The 15,187-nt window shown below is 45.1% G+C and overlaps 1 protein-coding gene across 1 annotated transcript in view; it reads left to right on the forward strand.

Annotated features, from left to right (window-relative positions):
• Positions 1–15,187, forward strand: part of LOC126176358 (cytochrome P450 4g15-like) — a 224,741-nt gene that overhangs the window by 163,365 nt on the left and 46,189 nt on the right. The window contains exon 5 of the mRNA XM_049923512.1: positions 803–1,003. Coding sequence (XP_049779469.1) covers positions 803–1,003 — 201 coding nt within the window. The remainder of the gene's footprint in view (positions 1–802; positions 1,004–15,187) is intronic.

Raw genomic sequence — 15,187 nt, forward strand, 5'->3', positions numbered from 1 at the left:
CAGCCGGACCTCAGATCTGCGGTACACTGATGTTCTGTAAGTTAACTGAGTTCGTTGACATATTGACTGCTCCACCAACAGGAAATGCAGACATTCATAGATTTAGCATGACTTCGGTCCTCGGTTGGTTTAAACTGAGGTGGAAGAGCAATTTCAGTACGAGTTTTGTAGAACTTTATACAGCTTTGAAAAGCTATGCATAACTTTAGTCAGAAAGGGAAAGGTGTTGTAAAATGAAACTGATTAAAATATCTGATACAGTATTTATAGTTTTGTACTAGGTGCATCTACTTCTTTTATCTCTTATTGATTTCAGATAGCGAACTAAGGTGAAAACTTAATTAACAGAAATTAGTTTCCATAAAAGATTGTTAAGCTACACTTGTGAGCGTCATGGTCAAAAGAATGTCCCAAGAACGAGCCATGTCTCTGGTATCTATATCACCCTAACACGAATCTATTACTAATCAAAGTTGCAAATCTATTTTAAAAGTGATGCGTTCATTAATGAGTGAATATTCAGACAACCGGTGAAAACTGACGTAGGTGGAGTATCTTATTTGTAGAGAAGTTTCTATTTCCCTTGTTCCTACAGACTAATCGCTGTTGAGATGAGACCCTGAAATCTGAGTCTGGCATTATCAAGCATATCAGTGTATTCTACACACTTATCAGTTTGAATAGTTATTGCTGGAGGTGCATCAGAATTTTTTTAGATAGCTTGAAACTTCAATGTAACATTTTGCCAAGTTGGGTGAAAGAGATTTGACTGCTTAGATGCAGTGTTCTGTCGTTTTCCCAGGCAGCGACAATAGCAGTGTCTGGCACTGAGTCGACGGCCGGTGCCCTGTCCTACGCGCTGGCTCTGCTCGGGCTGTACCCTGAGTGGCAGGAGATGGCGCAGCGGCAGCTCGACCAAGTTTTCGGTGGTGGTGGCGATTTCCTGCGGCCGGTCACTAAAGCAGACCTGTCCCAGCTAACCGTGATTGACGCCATTTTGAAGGTATCCTGAGCGTTAACTCGTGCAAATACACGAGGATGGAATGCCGATTACCTTGTACTACGACTGCAGTTCAAAGATGTGAAATTGTTACGCCGGTTCGTACTGAGTGAACTGATTGTACCACTTTTTAATATTCACTTAGTATTACAACAACTGTTTGTCAATATTTATGTCCTGTTAATGTTACTGGCTTTACTTATTTATCAGAACAACGGTCTAGTTTCTTGTAATCGAATCTGACTGCAAAGGAAAATGTTAGTGAGAGAATCTGTGACATGACATATTTATTCTTACCGCGGTGAATCCTATAGTCTGTGTCGAAATCGGTCTTCTTTCGTTGAAGAGCATACCAATAACGTTCTCTAATTTGCCTGCAACATGGTGGTGTCTTGATTGAGTGCGTCGTTCATTTAATGGCGTGGTTTTATTAAAGCACATTTTGTGCGAAAACGATTAAATTAAAGAATGGACACACAGTTAACCGTTAAGAGCTCTAAACTACTTTTTTCACATTGCTTATTCGGCATCAATTGTTAATTAAAAAAACTGGTACCCATTAGACACCCTTCACATGATAGACTTGAGCCCGCATCTCGTGGTCGTGCGGTAGCGTTCTCGCTTCCCACGCCCGGGTTCCCGGGTTCGATTCCCGGCGGGGTCAGGGATTTTCTCTGCCTCTTGATGGCTGGGTGTTGTGTGCTGTCCTTAGGTTAGTTAGGTTTAAGTAGTTCTAAGTTCTAGGGGACTGATGACCATAGAAGTTAAGTCCCATAGTGCTCAGAGCCATTTGAACCATTTTTGATAGACTTGAAGTGAACCCTGACAAAAGGTCTGTACTTTTAAACATATAATACTCGCATCGTTCTTGCAGCGCTTTCTCTCTCTCTATCTCTCTATCTCAAGGTCAAGGGATCAAGGGTGCATGAATGGTGCGCAAGTATTACATGTAAAAAAGAACAGACCTCATGTCAAGTACACTAAGGACATTTTATATACACTCATGCTCATAAATTAAGGATAATGCTGATACATGGTGAAACAACGCTCTCGTGGGCGGTTTGCGGGTTTAAATCACCTCGAGGTATGACCATGCGGTGCATTTAACCTGTGGTCGCCGCACACTGGCGCTGGCAGCAGTCCACATACGCAGAGGTGTGATGGTGCATGGCAGAGGACGGTGCAGTGAGTTAAGTGTGCAGACGTCTTCATATGTGCAAATCGTGACTGTGTGTTGACAATGGCTCAAAGAACACATATTGATGCCGTTATGAGGGACAGAATACTAGGGTGACTGGAGGCTGGTCAAACACAGCAGGTCGTAGCACGGGCCCACCGTGTGCCACAAAGTGTAATCTCAAGATTATGGCAACGATTCAAGCAGACAGGAAACGTGTCCAGGCGCTACAGTATAGCACATCCACAGTGTACAGCACCACAAGAAGACCGATATCTCACCATCAGTACCCGCAGACGGCCACGGAGTACTGCAGGTAGCCTTACTAGGGACCATAATGCAGCCACTGGAACAGTGACGACTGAACAGATACGGTTTATTCGCCTGGAGACCTGCAAGGTGCATTCCACTGACCCCTGGTCAGAGGAGAGCCCGTAAAGCCTGCTGTCAAGAACACAGTACATGGTCATTGGAACAGTGGTTCCAGTTTATGTTCACAGACGAGTCCAGGTATAGTCTGAACAGTAATACTAGCGGGTTTTCATCTGGCGTGAACCAGGAATCAGATACCAACCACTTAATGTCCTTGAAAGGGACCTGTATGTAGGTCGTGGTTTGATGGTGTGAGGTGGGATTATGATTGGTGCACGTAAACCCCTGTATGTCTTTGACGGTGGAACTGTAACAAGTCAGGCGTATCGGGGCGTCATTTGGCACCAGTATGTCCGCCTTTTCAGGGGTGCAGTGGGACCCTTCTTCCTCCTGATAGATGATAATGCACGGCACCACCGAGCTGCCATCGTGGAGGAGTACCTTGAAACAGAAGATATCATGTGAATGGAGTGGCCAGGAGGAGCTCCGACAGGCACTGGTGCAAGAATGGAAGGCTATACCTCAGCAGCTGCTCGATCACCTGATCCAGAGTATGCCAACTCGTTGTGCAGCCTGGGTATGTGTGCATGGTGATCATATCCCATATTGACGTCGCGGTGCATGCACAGGAAACAGTGGCGTTATGTAGCACATGTGGTTCGGGACGGTTTTCTCAACTTATCACTAATACCATGAACTTACAGATGTGTGTCGTGTGTGTTCCCTATGTGCCTACGCTATTAGCGGCCGTTTTATGTAGTGCCACGTTGTGCCACAATCTGCAATTATCCTTAATTTATGAGCATGAGTATATATATGTATATATCTGATGGTTATAAGTGGTCTTCGCTACTTGAGAGGACCACCATGAAAAATGCTTGCTCGTAGGACACTGAAAATGTATGAGAACATTTGTAAGAACATGCAGAAGAGAGGTAGGGAATAAACCGTTGCCATGAGTGGCTGACATTTGTTTTTGGCATACCATGTTTACGTCTAGGTTACAAATATTGTTCAATGTGCGATCATCGGCATCCACGAAAGCCTGCAGCTAAATCAGAGATACCTCTACAGCTGCCTGAAACATTTCAGTAGGGATGTTGGCTGCCCCCTGGCTTGCTATGCACATCTGAAACATCTAGTGTCCTGTTGATGAACTCTGTGCTTAAGCTAACTCCACAGCCATATATCACATGGGTTCAGATCTGGTGATCCTAGTGGCCACTCGATTTGGAAAGATTCACCAATGATTTGGTTTTCTCCAAACGTGTGGCGGAGTAACTGAGTGACAGTATGACAATACAAGTTGGAGCTCCATCGTGCATCAAAACAGTTGAGTACACAACACCTCTCTCCCACAGAGCAAGGATCACATGTTGGCGAAGCACATTTCAGTAATGTGTGCCGTCCACGTAGCGTGTCCTTGGCCCTTGATGTTGTGAACCACTTCCTGAACAAGGTAAGGTGAGGTGGGCTACAGAGTGGTGCAGCAGCTGTCATCGTAGGAAAGCTGGACAGGAGCAGCAATGATTAGCGAACAAGCGCATATAGTAAACATAAATTTTAAGTATCTCGTACCTTTCTCCAAGAACAAGAAGACGCTAACGAATGAACATACACCAGTAAAGTCCAGCTCATACAATGGCAACGAGAGCATTGTAGACTACGACTCTCTCATCTAACGCATGAGCGATAACAAGGGTGGCGTCTCTTTGGCGACTAGGCTGCATCTCGTTTAGGGTGGTCCACATGGCTTCCTCGACCGTCCTACAATGCTGCGGCAGAGGGCGCTCGTGGTATGGAGCCGCTGGAAGCCTGGTTCAGTGGACTTGCTCCACTGGGTCCGCCGGATCCTGCACGACCGATACCTGTGTCTGACACAAACTTTAGTTGCCGTTACCAACTGTAGGGGTCCGAGTTTTAAATGGTTCAATTGGCTTTAAGCACTGTGGGACTTTACTTCTGAGATCATCAGTCTCTCAGACTTAGAACTACTTAAACCTAAGTAAACTAAGAACAGCAAACACATCCATGCCCGAGACAGAAGTCGAGCCTGCGACTGTAGCAGCAGCACGCTTCTGGACTGAAGCGCCTAGAACCACTCGGACACAACGTCCGGTGGTCCGAGTTTTTCAAAGAGAAAGGGACCAGTCTTGAACTGTGTCTTGAAGGCACATGACTGAGTAACTCGTTCACTGTGCAAAGGCACATGACTGAGTAACTCGTTCACTGTGCAGGGAACTTCATGAACGTTCGTTCATGACTATCCCCAAGACGTTCCCTGCCCCAGGCCGGCCTTAGTGGCCGAGTGGTTCTAGACGCTACAGTTCGGAACGGCGGGACCGCTACGGTCGCAGGTTCGAATCCTGCCTCGGGCATGGATGTATGTGATGTCCTTAGGTCAGTTAGTATCACGTAGTTCTAAGTTCTAGGGGACTGATGACCTCAGAAGTTAAGTTCCATAGTGCTCAGAGCCATTCGAACCATTTTTCACTGCCCCAGGGAGCGTAAAATGTGTTTCATCAATCTATAAAATTTTCTTATACCATGTGTTGCAAACTTTTACCCTAGAAAAAATTTAAGAGCAAAGTCTGAACGAATTTCTACATCACCTGTCTAGTCCGCTTTCCAGCCAATTGTTGACTGCCTGCAGCTGTAATGCCCACTGGTGTTTGTGTTTCAACGCTACGTCACCGTACCAGTACCGGCTTCCGACTCCAAATCATGACGGGAACACCTACTAACGACGGAAATCCTGCAGCGCAGTCTGAACATCATTCCTATAAATTTAGGTATCCGTACGATAAATAGTTTTCCGCCTAAAGTAGTGAAAGTTTAATGATTTTTGGGGAGTTCCATTATTTTACGGCACTTTTATGATTAAAAAACGGCACTTAGTTCACAGGTAAATTTACATATTCTCTTACATGTTAAGAAGTTTAGTATTCGTTTATTAACAAAACTTTGAGTTATCATCTGAGATCTTAAGCATGCCGTTACCTTACAATGTTGCACAACAAAATTCTCTCCGCTCTCTCCTGTCATTTAAAATACAGGCACACAGAGATGTTCTCAGCTACACGTCTGCCATAGAGGAACTTCGAGTTTCAAAAGATTTTATTCCTACCAAAGAGCCGTTAGTATGTTACGTTCTGAAGTCAGGCAGAGTGGTAAAGCCATGAAGTTCGATGTGAATAACTACTAACTGCAATTAGAATATGCATTGAAATATCTTATTTAACACCTTCTGTTAAACTAATAAATAAAACTTAATTTGTGATTTGACACTATATTTGAGGAAACTGAGCACGTCACCGCATTTGAAGTAATGCCTTTGGTTCAGTAGTAACTATCTAGATACCGAAGGTGAATCGGAACAATATGGTACCTTTCTTTAGCTGAACATTCATAAAGTGTGTTTCCGGGCCTTATTAATTGCAGCATAGAATAAATTTAGGTAGACGGAGTCAGTTCTGTTGATTAAACTGGAGAATACTGTGGTATATAGTATCAAATCAATTTGTAAAGTGTTTATGTTTTTTATCACACTAAATGAGAAGCAAATCTCATTTACTATCTCCTGGACTATAAACTCCCTCAGACAGGATTTAATACTTTATTAGCGTTTAATACTTCGTTATTAATAGGGAGGGAGGGAGGGAGTACAACGTCAGATGTAAAACAGACTTTGTGGGGTGCACTTCAAGAAAGTGTTATGGCACCATTACTGCTGATATTAATAAAAGTAGTGGCAAATTAATCTAGATAGCTGCTTGACGCTATTCACTGATTACGTATTCGATAAAGACATACTATCACGTAATCGTAACAAAATACAAAATGGCCTGCAAAGGATCGACGCTTCTGACAGGGATTGGTGACATTGAATACAATTTACAGCAGAAACTACACGGAAGAGCCAAATAAACTGGTATACCTGCCTGATATCGTGTAGGCCCGTCCGAGTACTGAGAAGTGGTGCAACACGACGTGGCATGGACTCGACTCTTGTCTGAAGTAGTGCTGGAGGGAACTGACACCATAAAACCTGCACGGCCGTCCGTAACTCAGTATGAGTACGAGGGGGTGGAGATCTCTTCTGAACAGCACGTTGCAAGGCATCCCAGGTAGGCTCAATAATGTTCCTGTCCGGGGAGTTTGGTGGCCAGCGGAAGTGTTTATAGTCATAAGAGTGTTCCTGGAGCAACTCTGCAGAAATTATGGAGTATGGGGTGTCACATTGACCTGTTGGAATTGCCCACGTCCGTCTTAATGCGCATTGGACATGAATGGATGCAGGTGATCAGACAGGATGCTTACGTACGTGTCACCTGTCAGAGTCATATCTAGACGTATCAGGAGTCCCATATCACTCCAACTGCATACGCTCCACACAATTACAGAGCCTCCACCAGCTTGAACAGCCTCCTGCTGATATGAAGGGTCCATGGGTTAATGTGGTTGTCTCCATATCCGTACACGTCCATCCGCTCGACACAATTTGTAACGAGACCCGTCCGACCAGGCAACATGTTTCCAGTCATCAACACGCCAATGTCGATGTTGATGGGCCCAGGCGAAGCGTTAAGCTTTGTGTCGTACAATCATGAAGAGTACACAAGCGGGCCTTCGGCTCCGAAAGCTCATATCGATGATGTTTCGTTGAATGGTTCGCACGCTGACACTTGTTAATGGTCCAGCATTGAAATCTGCAGCAATTTGTGGAAGGGTAGAATTTCTGTCACGTTGAACGATTCTCTTCAGTCGTCGTTAGTCCTGTTCTTGCAGGATCTTTTTCCGGTAGCAGCGATGTTTTATCGGATTCCTGACGTTCACGGTACACTCGTGAAACGGTCGTACGGGAAATTCCCCACTTCATCGCTGTCTCAGATATGCTGTGTCCCACAGCTCGTGCGCCGCCTATAACACCATGTTTAATTTCACTTAAATCTTTATAACTGGCTATTGCAGATGCAGTAACTGATCTAACAACTGCGCCGGACACTTGTTGCCTTACATAGGTGTGGCCGACCGCAAAGCTGTTTTCTGCCTGTTTGCATACCTCTGTATTTGTAAACGCATACCTGTACCAGTTTCTTTGGCGCTTCAATGTAACAAGTTACATGTAACTAGAGGGATTAGAAATGAAACGGATACAAAAACTGCTTGTTGAGGAGACGCTCGCCGGACTGATTCAGTGTAAGATTCCTGTGGTGTAAAACAACGACGAAATTAGTTATCTACAAAGCATTCGTTCAACCGGTTGTTAACCATTTCCTGTGGGTTCTGGAAGCTTGCCTGGTAGGATAAATAAAGGAGAGGAAATCTAGAGACGATCAGCACGTTTAGTGATGGGTTCGTTCAGTAACTGCTGCTAAGAGAGCGTAAAAAGAAAATAATAATAGAAAAGACTATAACGCGTATCCCACTACATTCAAGTGTCAGTCTTTATGCAAAAAAATTGTCTGGCGGTCTCCATTGACTATTTACAAAAGTAACTAACATGTAAGAAATGTGATATCCCCAGTATCGTCAGTGACACATAAATAATAATACACCGAGTGTACATGAACATATAGACACATAAATAGGGACAGGTGCGTTACAATTTTGGAGAGCATTGAACCCCTTTGTTGACGAGATGCGGTGACAATAGATGGTCTTGCGTTGCAAAATGTTTAGTAGACCTAGTTTATCACACTGGTTCTGTGAGCAAAACTCAGGAAATTTAATTTTGACAACTAAAATGTCAGCATTGTCTGTAAGAAGTTATGTATATTCTTGAGTGGTGACTGTTCTGTCGGACATAAGTTTCTGTAAGAACCCAACGGCTCCTTGATATTTCTTCAGTGTGGATGCACCAGTATCGTACGAACTCGTAAGGGAAAGAATAATTTGCTAGTATGGGGTTAATGGACAGGAGAAGCCGCATTGCAGCATGCGGTAATATGGAAATTAATTTAGTTGGTGTCTGGATGGTCGAAGCAGTTAACGCAATTCATCTTGAGAAGCTGTAAATCCAGGTTTGAGTCCCTGTCCAGCATAAATTTATAACTTTCGCCACTGCATTACCATAATGGCCCGTGCAGCTGGAAGTGACGAATTGCCATCTACTTCTTTCCACCCTTACCCAATTCTCTATTTCATTACTTGAGTTTCACTTTGATTAACTTGTTCTGGATCACATTTCCATCTTCAGAGTATCACTGTAAGTATAGCTATTACACATAAAATTTTTTCTAGGAATGTACTACAAACTATTGTACATACTCCGTGGCACTTAGAGGTATATTCAACTTCTGATGAAAGCAGCCGATTTCCCATTACACGAGTCTTCACATAATAGCTGTGGCCAAGTGGTCTTGCCAGGGGTGTTTACAACCGATGTACTTCATCTGGAGAAACTACCAAATGCCAATATTAGTAGAATTGAGTGGTTTCTGGCGCATTTTAGATTCAAAGTGACACAAAATTCGTCATGCAAATTAAATAATATGATATCAAATTAAGTAAGTGATAAGTGAATTACCCCATTACCATCCCATTACGACGTCACGGGTTTCTCCCAGCTGGCACGTGTTCCCTTCCCCCACCAACAAGCTGGAAATTCCTGTCCTGCAGCGCTCCTGTCGTAACCACCTCCCACTCCACACCCAGAAAAAAAATGGTGGGAAATACAAATTTTATCGGTGAAGTTGGACCACTGGCTACCTCCACTAACCAAACTCCACCTTCACTCCTATGACATCAACCACCCCCAACACCCCCCCCCCCCCCCAAACCTGGAAACGGTGGGAAAAATCTCTCAAAATTTGCAGAAGCTTAGGGAGTGCGGAGTGTTATTTATTTAAACAATTTTCACGGATGGATTTCTTGTAGTTTATTTATTTCTAAAATCACAATACAACTCGGAATAGACGAGGTCTACAGATGATGTTATCCTGCTGAAAAAATTTCATTGTATCATTTGAGACTATTACCAGGCAGACTCAGACTTTACATAGAGTTCTCCCTTCACCTACAACTCGAAATAAATAAATAAATATCTCTGTAAATCTAAATAGGACGCTCATCAGTTTCCGAGTGTTAGCAACTTATTTGAAGGCATTGTCAGAGAGAAAAAATTTCCGAGTTCTACAATTGTTGTGATGTTAAGTACTTTTCTGAAACTTTGAGTGGGTGTAGTTCATATAAGCTACTGGATTCAGGGGTGTAAAGGCACTTATTTTTTATTCTCCTCTCTTTCCGAAGCACAGTTGTGGTGTCTGAGCACAGACAGGAAAATCAGGACAACTACATAACTGAAATTTCATGACATACACTCCTGGAAATGGAAAAAAGAACACATTGACACCGGTGTGTCAGACCCACCGTACTTGCTCCGGACACTGCGAGAGGGCTGTACAAGCAATGATCACACGCACGGCACAGCGGACACACCAGGAACCGCGGTGTTGGCCGTCGAATAGCGCTAGCTGCGCAGCATTTGTGCACCGCTGCCGTCAGTGTCAGCCAGTTTGCCGTGGCATACGGAGCTCCATCGCAGTCATTAACACTGGTAGCATGCCGCGACAGCGTGGACGTGAACCGTATGTGCAGTTGACGGACTTTGAGCAAGGGCGTATAGTGGGCGTGCGGGAGGCCGGGTGGACGTACCGCCGAATTGCTCAACACGTGGGGCGTGAGGTCTCCACAGTACATCGATGTTGTCGCCAGTGGTCGGCGGAAGGTGCACGTGCCCGTCGACCTGGGACCGGACCGCAGCGACGCACGGATGCACGCCAAGACCGTAGGATCCTACGCAGTGCCGTAGGGGACCGCACCGCCACTTCCCAGCAAATTAGGGACACTGTTGCTCCTGGGGTATCGGCGAGGACCATTCGCAACCGTCTCCATGAAGCTGGGCTACGGTCCCGCACACCGTTAGGCCGTCTTCCGCTCACGCCCCAACATCGTAAAGCCCGCCTCCAGTGGTGTCGCGACAGGCGTGAATGGAGGGACGAATGGAGACGTGTCGTCTTCAGCGATGAGAGTCGCTTCTGCCTTGGTGCCAATGATGGTCGTATGCGTGTTTGGCGCCGTGCAGGTGAGCGCCACAATCAGGACTGCATACGACCGAGGCACACAGGGCCAACACCCGGCATCATGGTGTGGGGAGCGATCTCCTACACTGGCCGTACACCACTGGTGATCGTCGAGGGGACACTGAATAGTGCACGGTACATCCAAACCGTCATCGAACCCATCGTTCTACCATTCCTAGACCGGCAAGGGAACTTGCTGTTCCAACAGGACAATGCACGTCCGCATGTATCCCGTGCCACCCAACGTGCTCTAGAAGGTGTAAGTCAACTACCCTGGCCAGCAAGATCTCCGGATCTGTCCCCCATTGAGCATATTTGGGACTGGATGAAGCGTCGTCTCACGCGGTCTGCACGACCAGCACGAACGCTGGTCCAACTGAGGCGCCAGGTGGAAATGGCATGGCAAGCCGTTCCACAGGACTACATCCAGCATCTCTACGATCGTCTCCATGGGAGAATAGCAGCCTGCATTGCTGCGAAAGGTGGATATACACTGTACTAGTGCCGACATTGTGCATGCTCTGTTGTCTGTGTCTATGTGCCTGTGGTTCTGTCAGTGTGATCATGTGATGTATCTGACCCCAGGAATGTGTCAATAAAGTTTCCCCTTCCTGGGACAATGTATTCACGGTGTTCTTATTTCAATTTCCAGGAGTGTATTTCGAAACCCACAACAGATTAAGAAAGAAATAGAGTGACATGACAGCTCGGATGTCTAAAAGATTCTCCGAGAATTCGAATCACTGTCTTACAGACGAGAAAAGTGACTGGAATATTCGAGAATTTTCGAGGTCCTGCAGTTGCTGGTATTGAGATGCTCTAAGGCCACATAGGCGGCTTGGGGCAGCGTCCCAACTGTGGAACCAGAGTAGGCAGGCCTTCCTGGGGTTGTCTCTGAACACTCGTACAAAGACGGCATCACGTGACTCTCTGATGTCATGGATCTTTCCGTAGATACGCTGTTCTGCCCCTGTCTTTTTCGAACCAGTGATGTCTACAGATAAACAAATTACGAAAATTTTGCAGCAGAACGTTTTGTACAGATCAAAAAACATACAGCAGTCTTATTTCACTGACAATTAAACTCTGTAAAAGTGGTCTAAAAACATGAAATACGGAAACTATTGCCGAGACACTTAGTCAATTACGCTGCTCTGCTAATGTCGAGAAAAGCTTCAGTTTTTCGCCATGAAACTGGTCTCCTACCAGTATCATCACAGACGATTGTACTATCATAACATATCGTTGTAGTTAACCCATTTTGTATTCAGTACCATACAAAATTATCATTTCCGCATCCTGCATATAGCTGTCGACCATCAGATACTCATACATAAACTGTGAAGCCACAGAGATCCCAAGAATATAGGCACATGCACCATATATCGCAGCAGCAACAGATATTCTTCGCGAGAGCGGTCGGTAATCCACCGTGGCCAACAGTCACGAGGAAACTACCCCACACACGCTGGCGTGATGCACGATCAGAGCGCCCTCAGCCGACAGCTGCCATTCTTCGAACAGGTTTACAAAGGCTGGGCTGGTTCGCCCCTCCCCCCCCCCCCCCCTCCCCGGCACAAAGGCGTCACCAAACTGTGCTGTTTCCAGTCTGAACTGATTGCTGCCGTGGTTTCTCCCACGACTTGGAACCATGTCCAGATTATGGGGTTACAAAAACATTTAATCTGTCGATGAGAAATGCTTCGTCAATCGCGAAATAATTTACCGATGTCGAAACCGATATCAGCTGCAATATCCGATTTTACACGTGAAAAGACGACGTGTTGGTGACACTTTTATTCCAAAATCATCGAGTAGCATACGAAACTTGCCTGAATTTCATTCATTTTCGCATGGTTTTTTAGAATATCACACCTTTTACGTGACTGTTCTCGATATCACCCCATAGCAATGTGCTATCGATCACTTTCACAGTGTAATTCCGAAGATGAATGGAAATTATACTTCTAGAAAGCCAAAATTTTAGCGAGGTCATTATGAGGGACGAGCTGCAAACCCCAAAGTAATTAGAAAGTTCTGGTAGTTCCACTCATCTTTCTTAACGAATACCGATGTCAATCATATAACAGATTCCAGATTATCCTTATAACTTACGAAGAAAACTAAGCTTCTGACTCTCGTAATCGTAAGTGTTTCTCATGTCTAGAGAAGCGGCAAATGTCTCTTCCACCTGTGTGACACCATCTCGATACAAACGTTTCACAATCTGTTCTCCAACCAAATACAGACGGGAGATCTGTAGAATGGCAGTACAAGCAGTCAACCGGTCAGTTTAAATGGGTAGTAAATAACAGTCCAGCTCAAACACTCGGCATACTGAACTTTCTCAGGTTTCACATAATAATCTGAAAATATACACAACACAGATGATTACGAAGGCTGCCCAACACATACTGAGTATTAGTTCGCTATTCACCATCGCAGTGGGCGACACTGTTAGGCCAACTGCATCCCCACTTTCCATCTCACCCGTCCGCAAGGCTCATCGGCAGTAATCGGTAAATTTACGAAAATTGACGGAAAACACGTACAAACTGAGGGGAAATACGCCAAAATGTAGGGAAAATGAGGGAGTACTTACATGTCCACGTGGTGCTGAATAATTCTTGTATATGGGAACGAGGATGTGTCGCAATTTCCAGCACTCCCCCTCCCAGATGTTGGACTTCGCTGTGACATCTACCCTTCACTCCAACTGTAACCTGGCCTTGTTCCCTCCCCTCCCGAGGGCCCCCCTTTCTACATCTACATTTACATTTATACTCCGCAAGCCACCCAACTGCGTGTGGCGGAGGGCACTTTACGTGCCACTGTCATTACCTCCCTTTCCTGTTCCAGTCGCGTATGGTTCGCGGGAAGAACGACTGTCTGAAAGCCTCCGTGCGCGCTCTAATCTCTCTAATTTTACATTCGTGATCTCCTCGGGAGTTATAAGTAGGGGGAAGCAATATATTCGATGCCTCATCCAGAAACGCACCCTCTCGAAACTTGGCGAGCAAGCTACACCGCAATGCAGAGCGCCTCTCTTGCAGAGTCTGCCACTTGAGTTTGTTAAACATCTCCGTAACGCTATTACGGTTACCAAATAACCCTGTGACGAAACGCGCCGCTCTTCTTTGGATCTTCTCTATCTCCTCCGTCAACCCGATCTGGTACGGATCCCACACTGATGAGCAATACTCAAGTATAGGTCGAACGAATGTTTTGTAAGCCATCTCCTTTGTTGATGGACTACTTTTTCTAAGGACTCTCCCAATGAATCTCAACCTGGTACCCGCCTTACCAACAATTAATTTTATATGATCATTCCACTTCAAGTCGTTCCGCAAGCATACTACCAGATATTTTACAGAAGTAACTGCTACCAGTGTTTGTTCCGCTATCATATAATCATACAATAAAGGATCCTTCTTTGTATGTATTCGCAGTACATTACATTTGTCTATGTTAAGGGTCAGTTGCCACTACCTGCACCAAGTGCCTATCCGCTGCAGATCTTCCTGCATTTCGCTACAATTTTCTAATGCTGCAACTTCTCTGTATACTACAGCATCATCCGCGAAAAGCCGCAAGGAACTTCCGACACTATCTACTAGGTCATTTATATATATTGTGGAAAGCTATGGTCCCATAACACTCCTCTGGGGCACGCCAGAGGTTACTATAACGTCTGTAGACGCCTCTCCATTGATAACAACATGCTGTGTTCTTTTTGCTAAAAACTCTTCAATCCAGCCACACAGCTGGTCTGATATTCGGTAGGCTCTTACTTTGTTTATCAGGCGACAGTGCGGAACTGTATCGAACGCCTTCCGGAAGTCAAGAAAAATAGCATCTACCTGGGAGCCTGTATCTAATATTTTCTGGGTCTCATGAACAAATAAAGCGAGTTGGGTCTCACACGATCGCTGTTTCCGGAATCCATGTTGATTCCTACATAGTAGATTCTGGGTTTCCAAAAACGACATGATACTCGAGCAAAAAACATGTTCTAAAATTCTACAACAGATCGACGTCAGAGATATAGGTCTATAGTTTTGCGCATCTGCTCGACGACCCTTCTTGAAGACTGGGACTACCTGTGCTCTTTTCCACTCATTTGGAACCTTCTGTTCCTCTAGAGACTTGCGGTACACGGCTGTTAGAAGGGGGGCAAGTTCTTTCGCGTACTCTGTGTAGAATCGAAATGGTATCCCGTCAGGTCCAGTGGACTTTCCTCTGTTGAGTGATTCCAGTTGCTTTTCTATTCCTTGGACACTTATTTCGATGTCAGCCATTTTTTCGTTTGTGCGAGGATTTAGAGAAGGAACTGCAGTGCGGTCTTCCACTGTGAAACAGCTTTGGAAAAAGGTGTTTAGTATTTCAGCTTTACGCTTGTCATCCTCTGTTTCAATGCCTTCATCATCCCGGAGTGTCTGGATATGCTGTTTCGAGCCACTTACTGATTTAACGTAAGACCAGAACTTCCTAGGATTTTCTGTCAAGTCAGTACATAGAATTTTACTTTCGAATTCACTGAACGCTTCACGCATA

The sequence above is a fragment of the Schistocerca cancellata genome, chromosome 3 (assembly GCF_023864275.1).
Source record: "Schistocerca cancellata isolate TAMUIC-IGC-003103 chromosome 3, iqSchCanc2.1, whole genome shotgun sequence".
NCBI classification, from domain to species: Eukaryota; Metazoa; Arthropoda; class Insecta; order Orthoptera; family Acrididae; genus Schistocerca; species Schistocerca cancellata.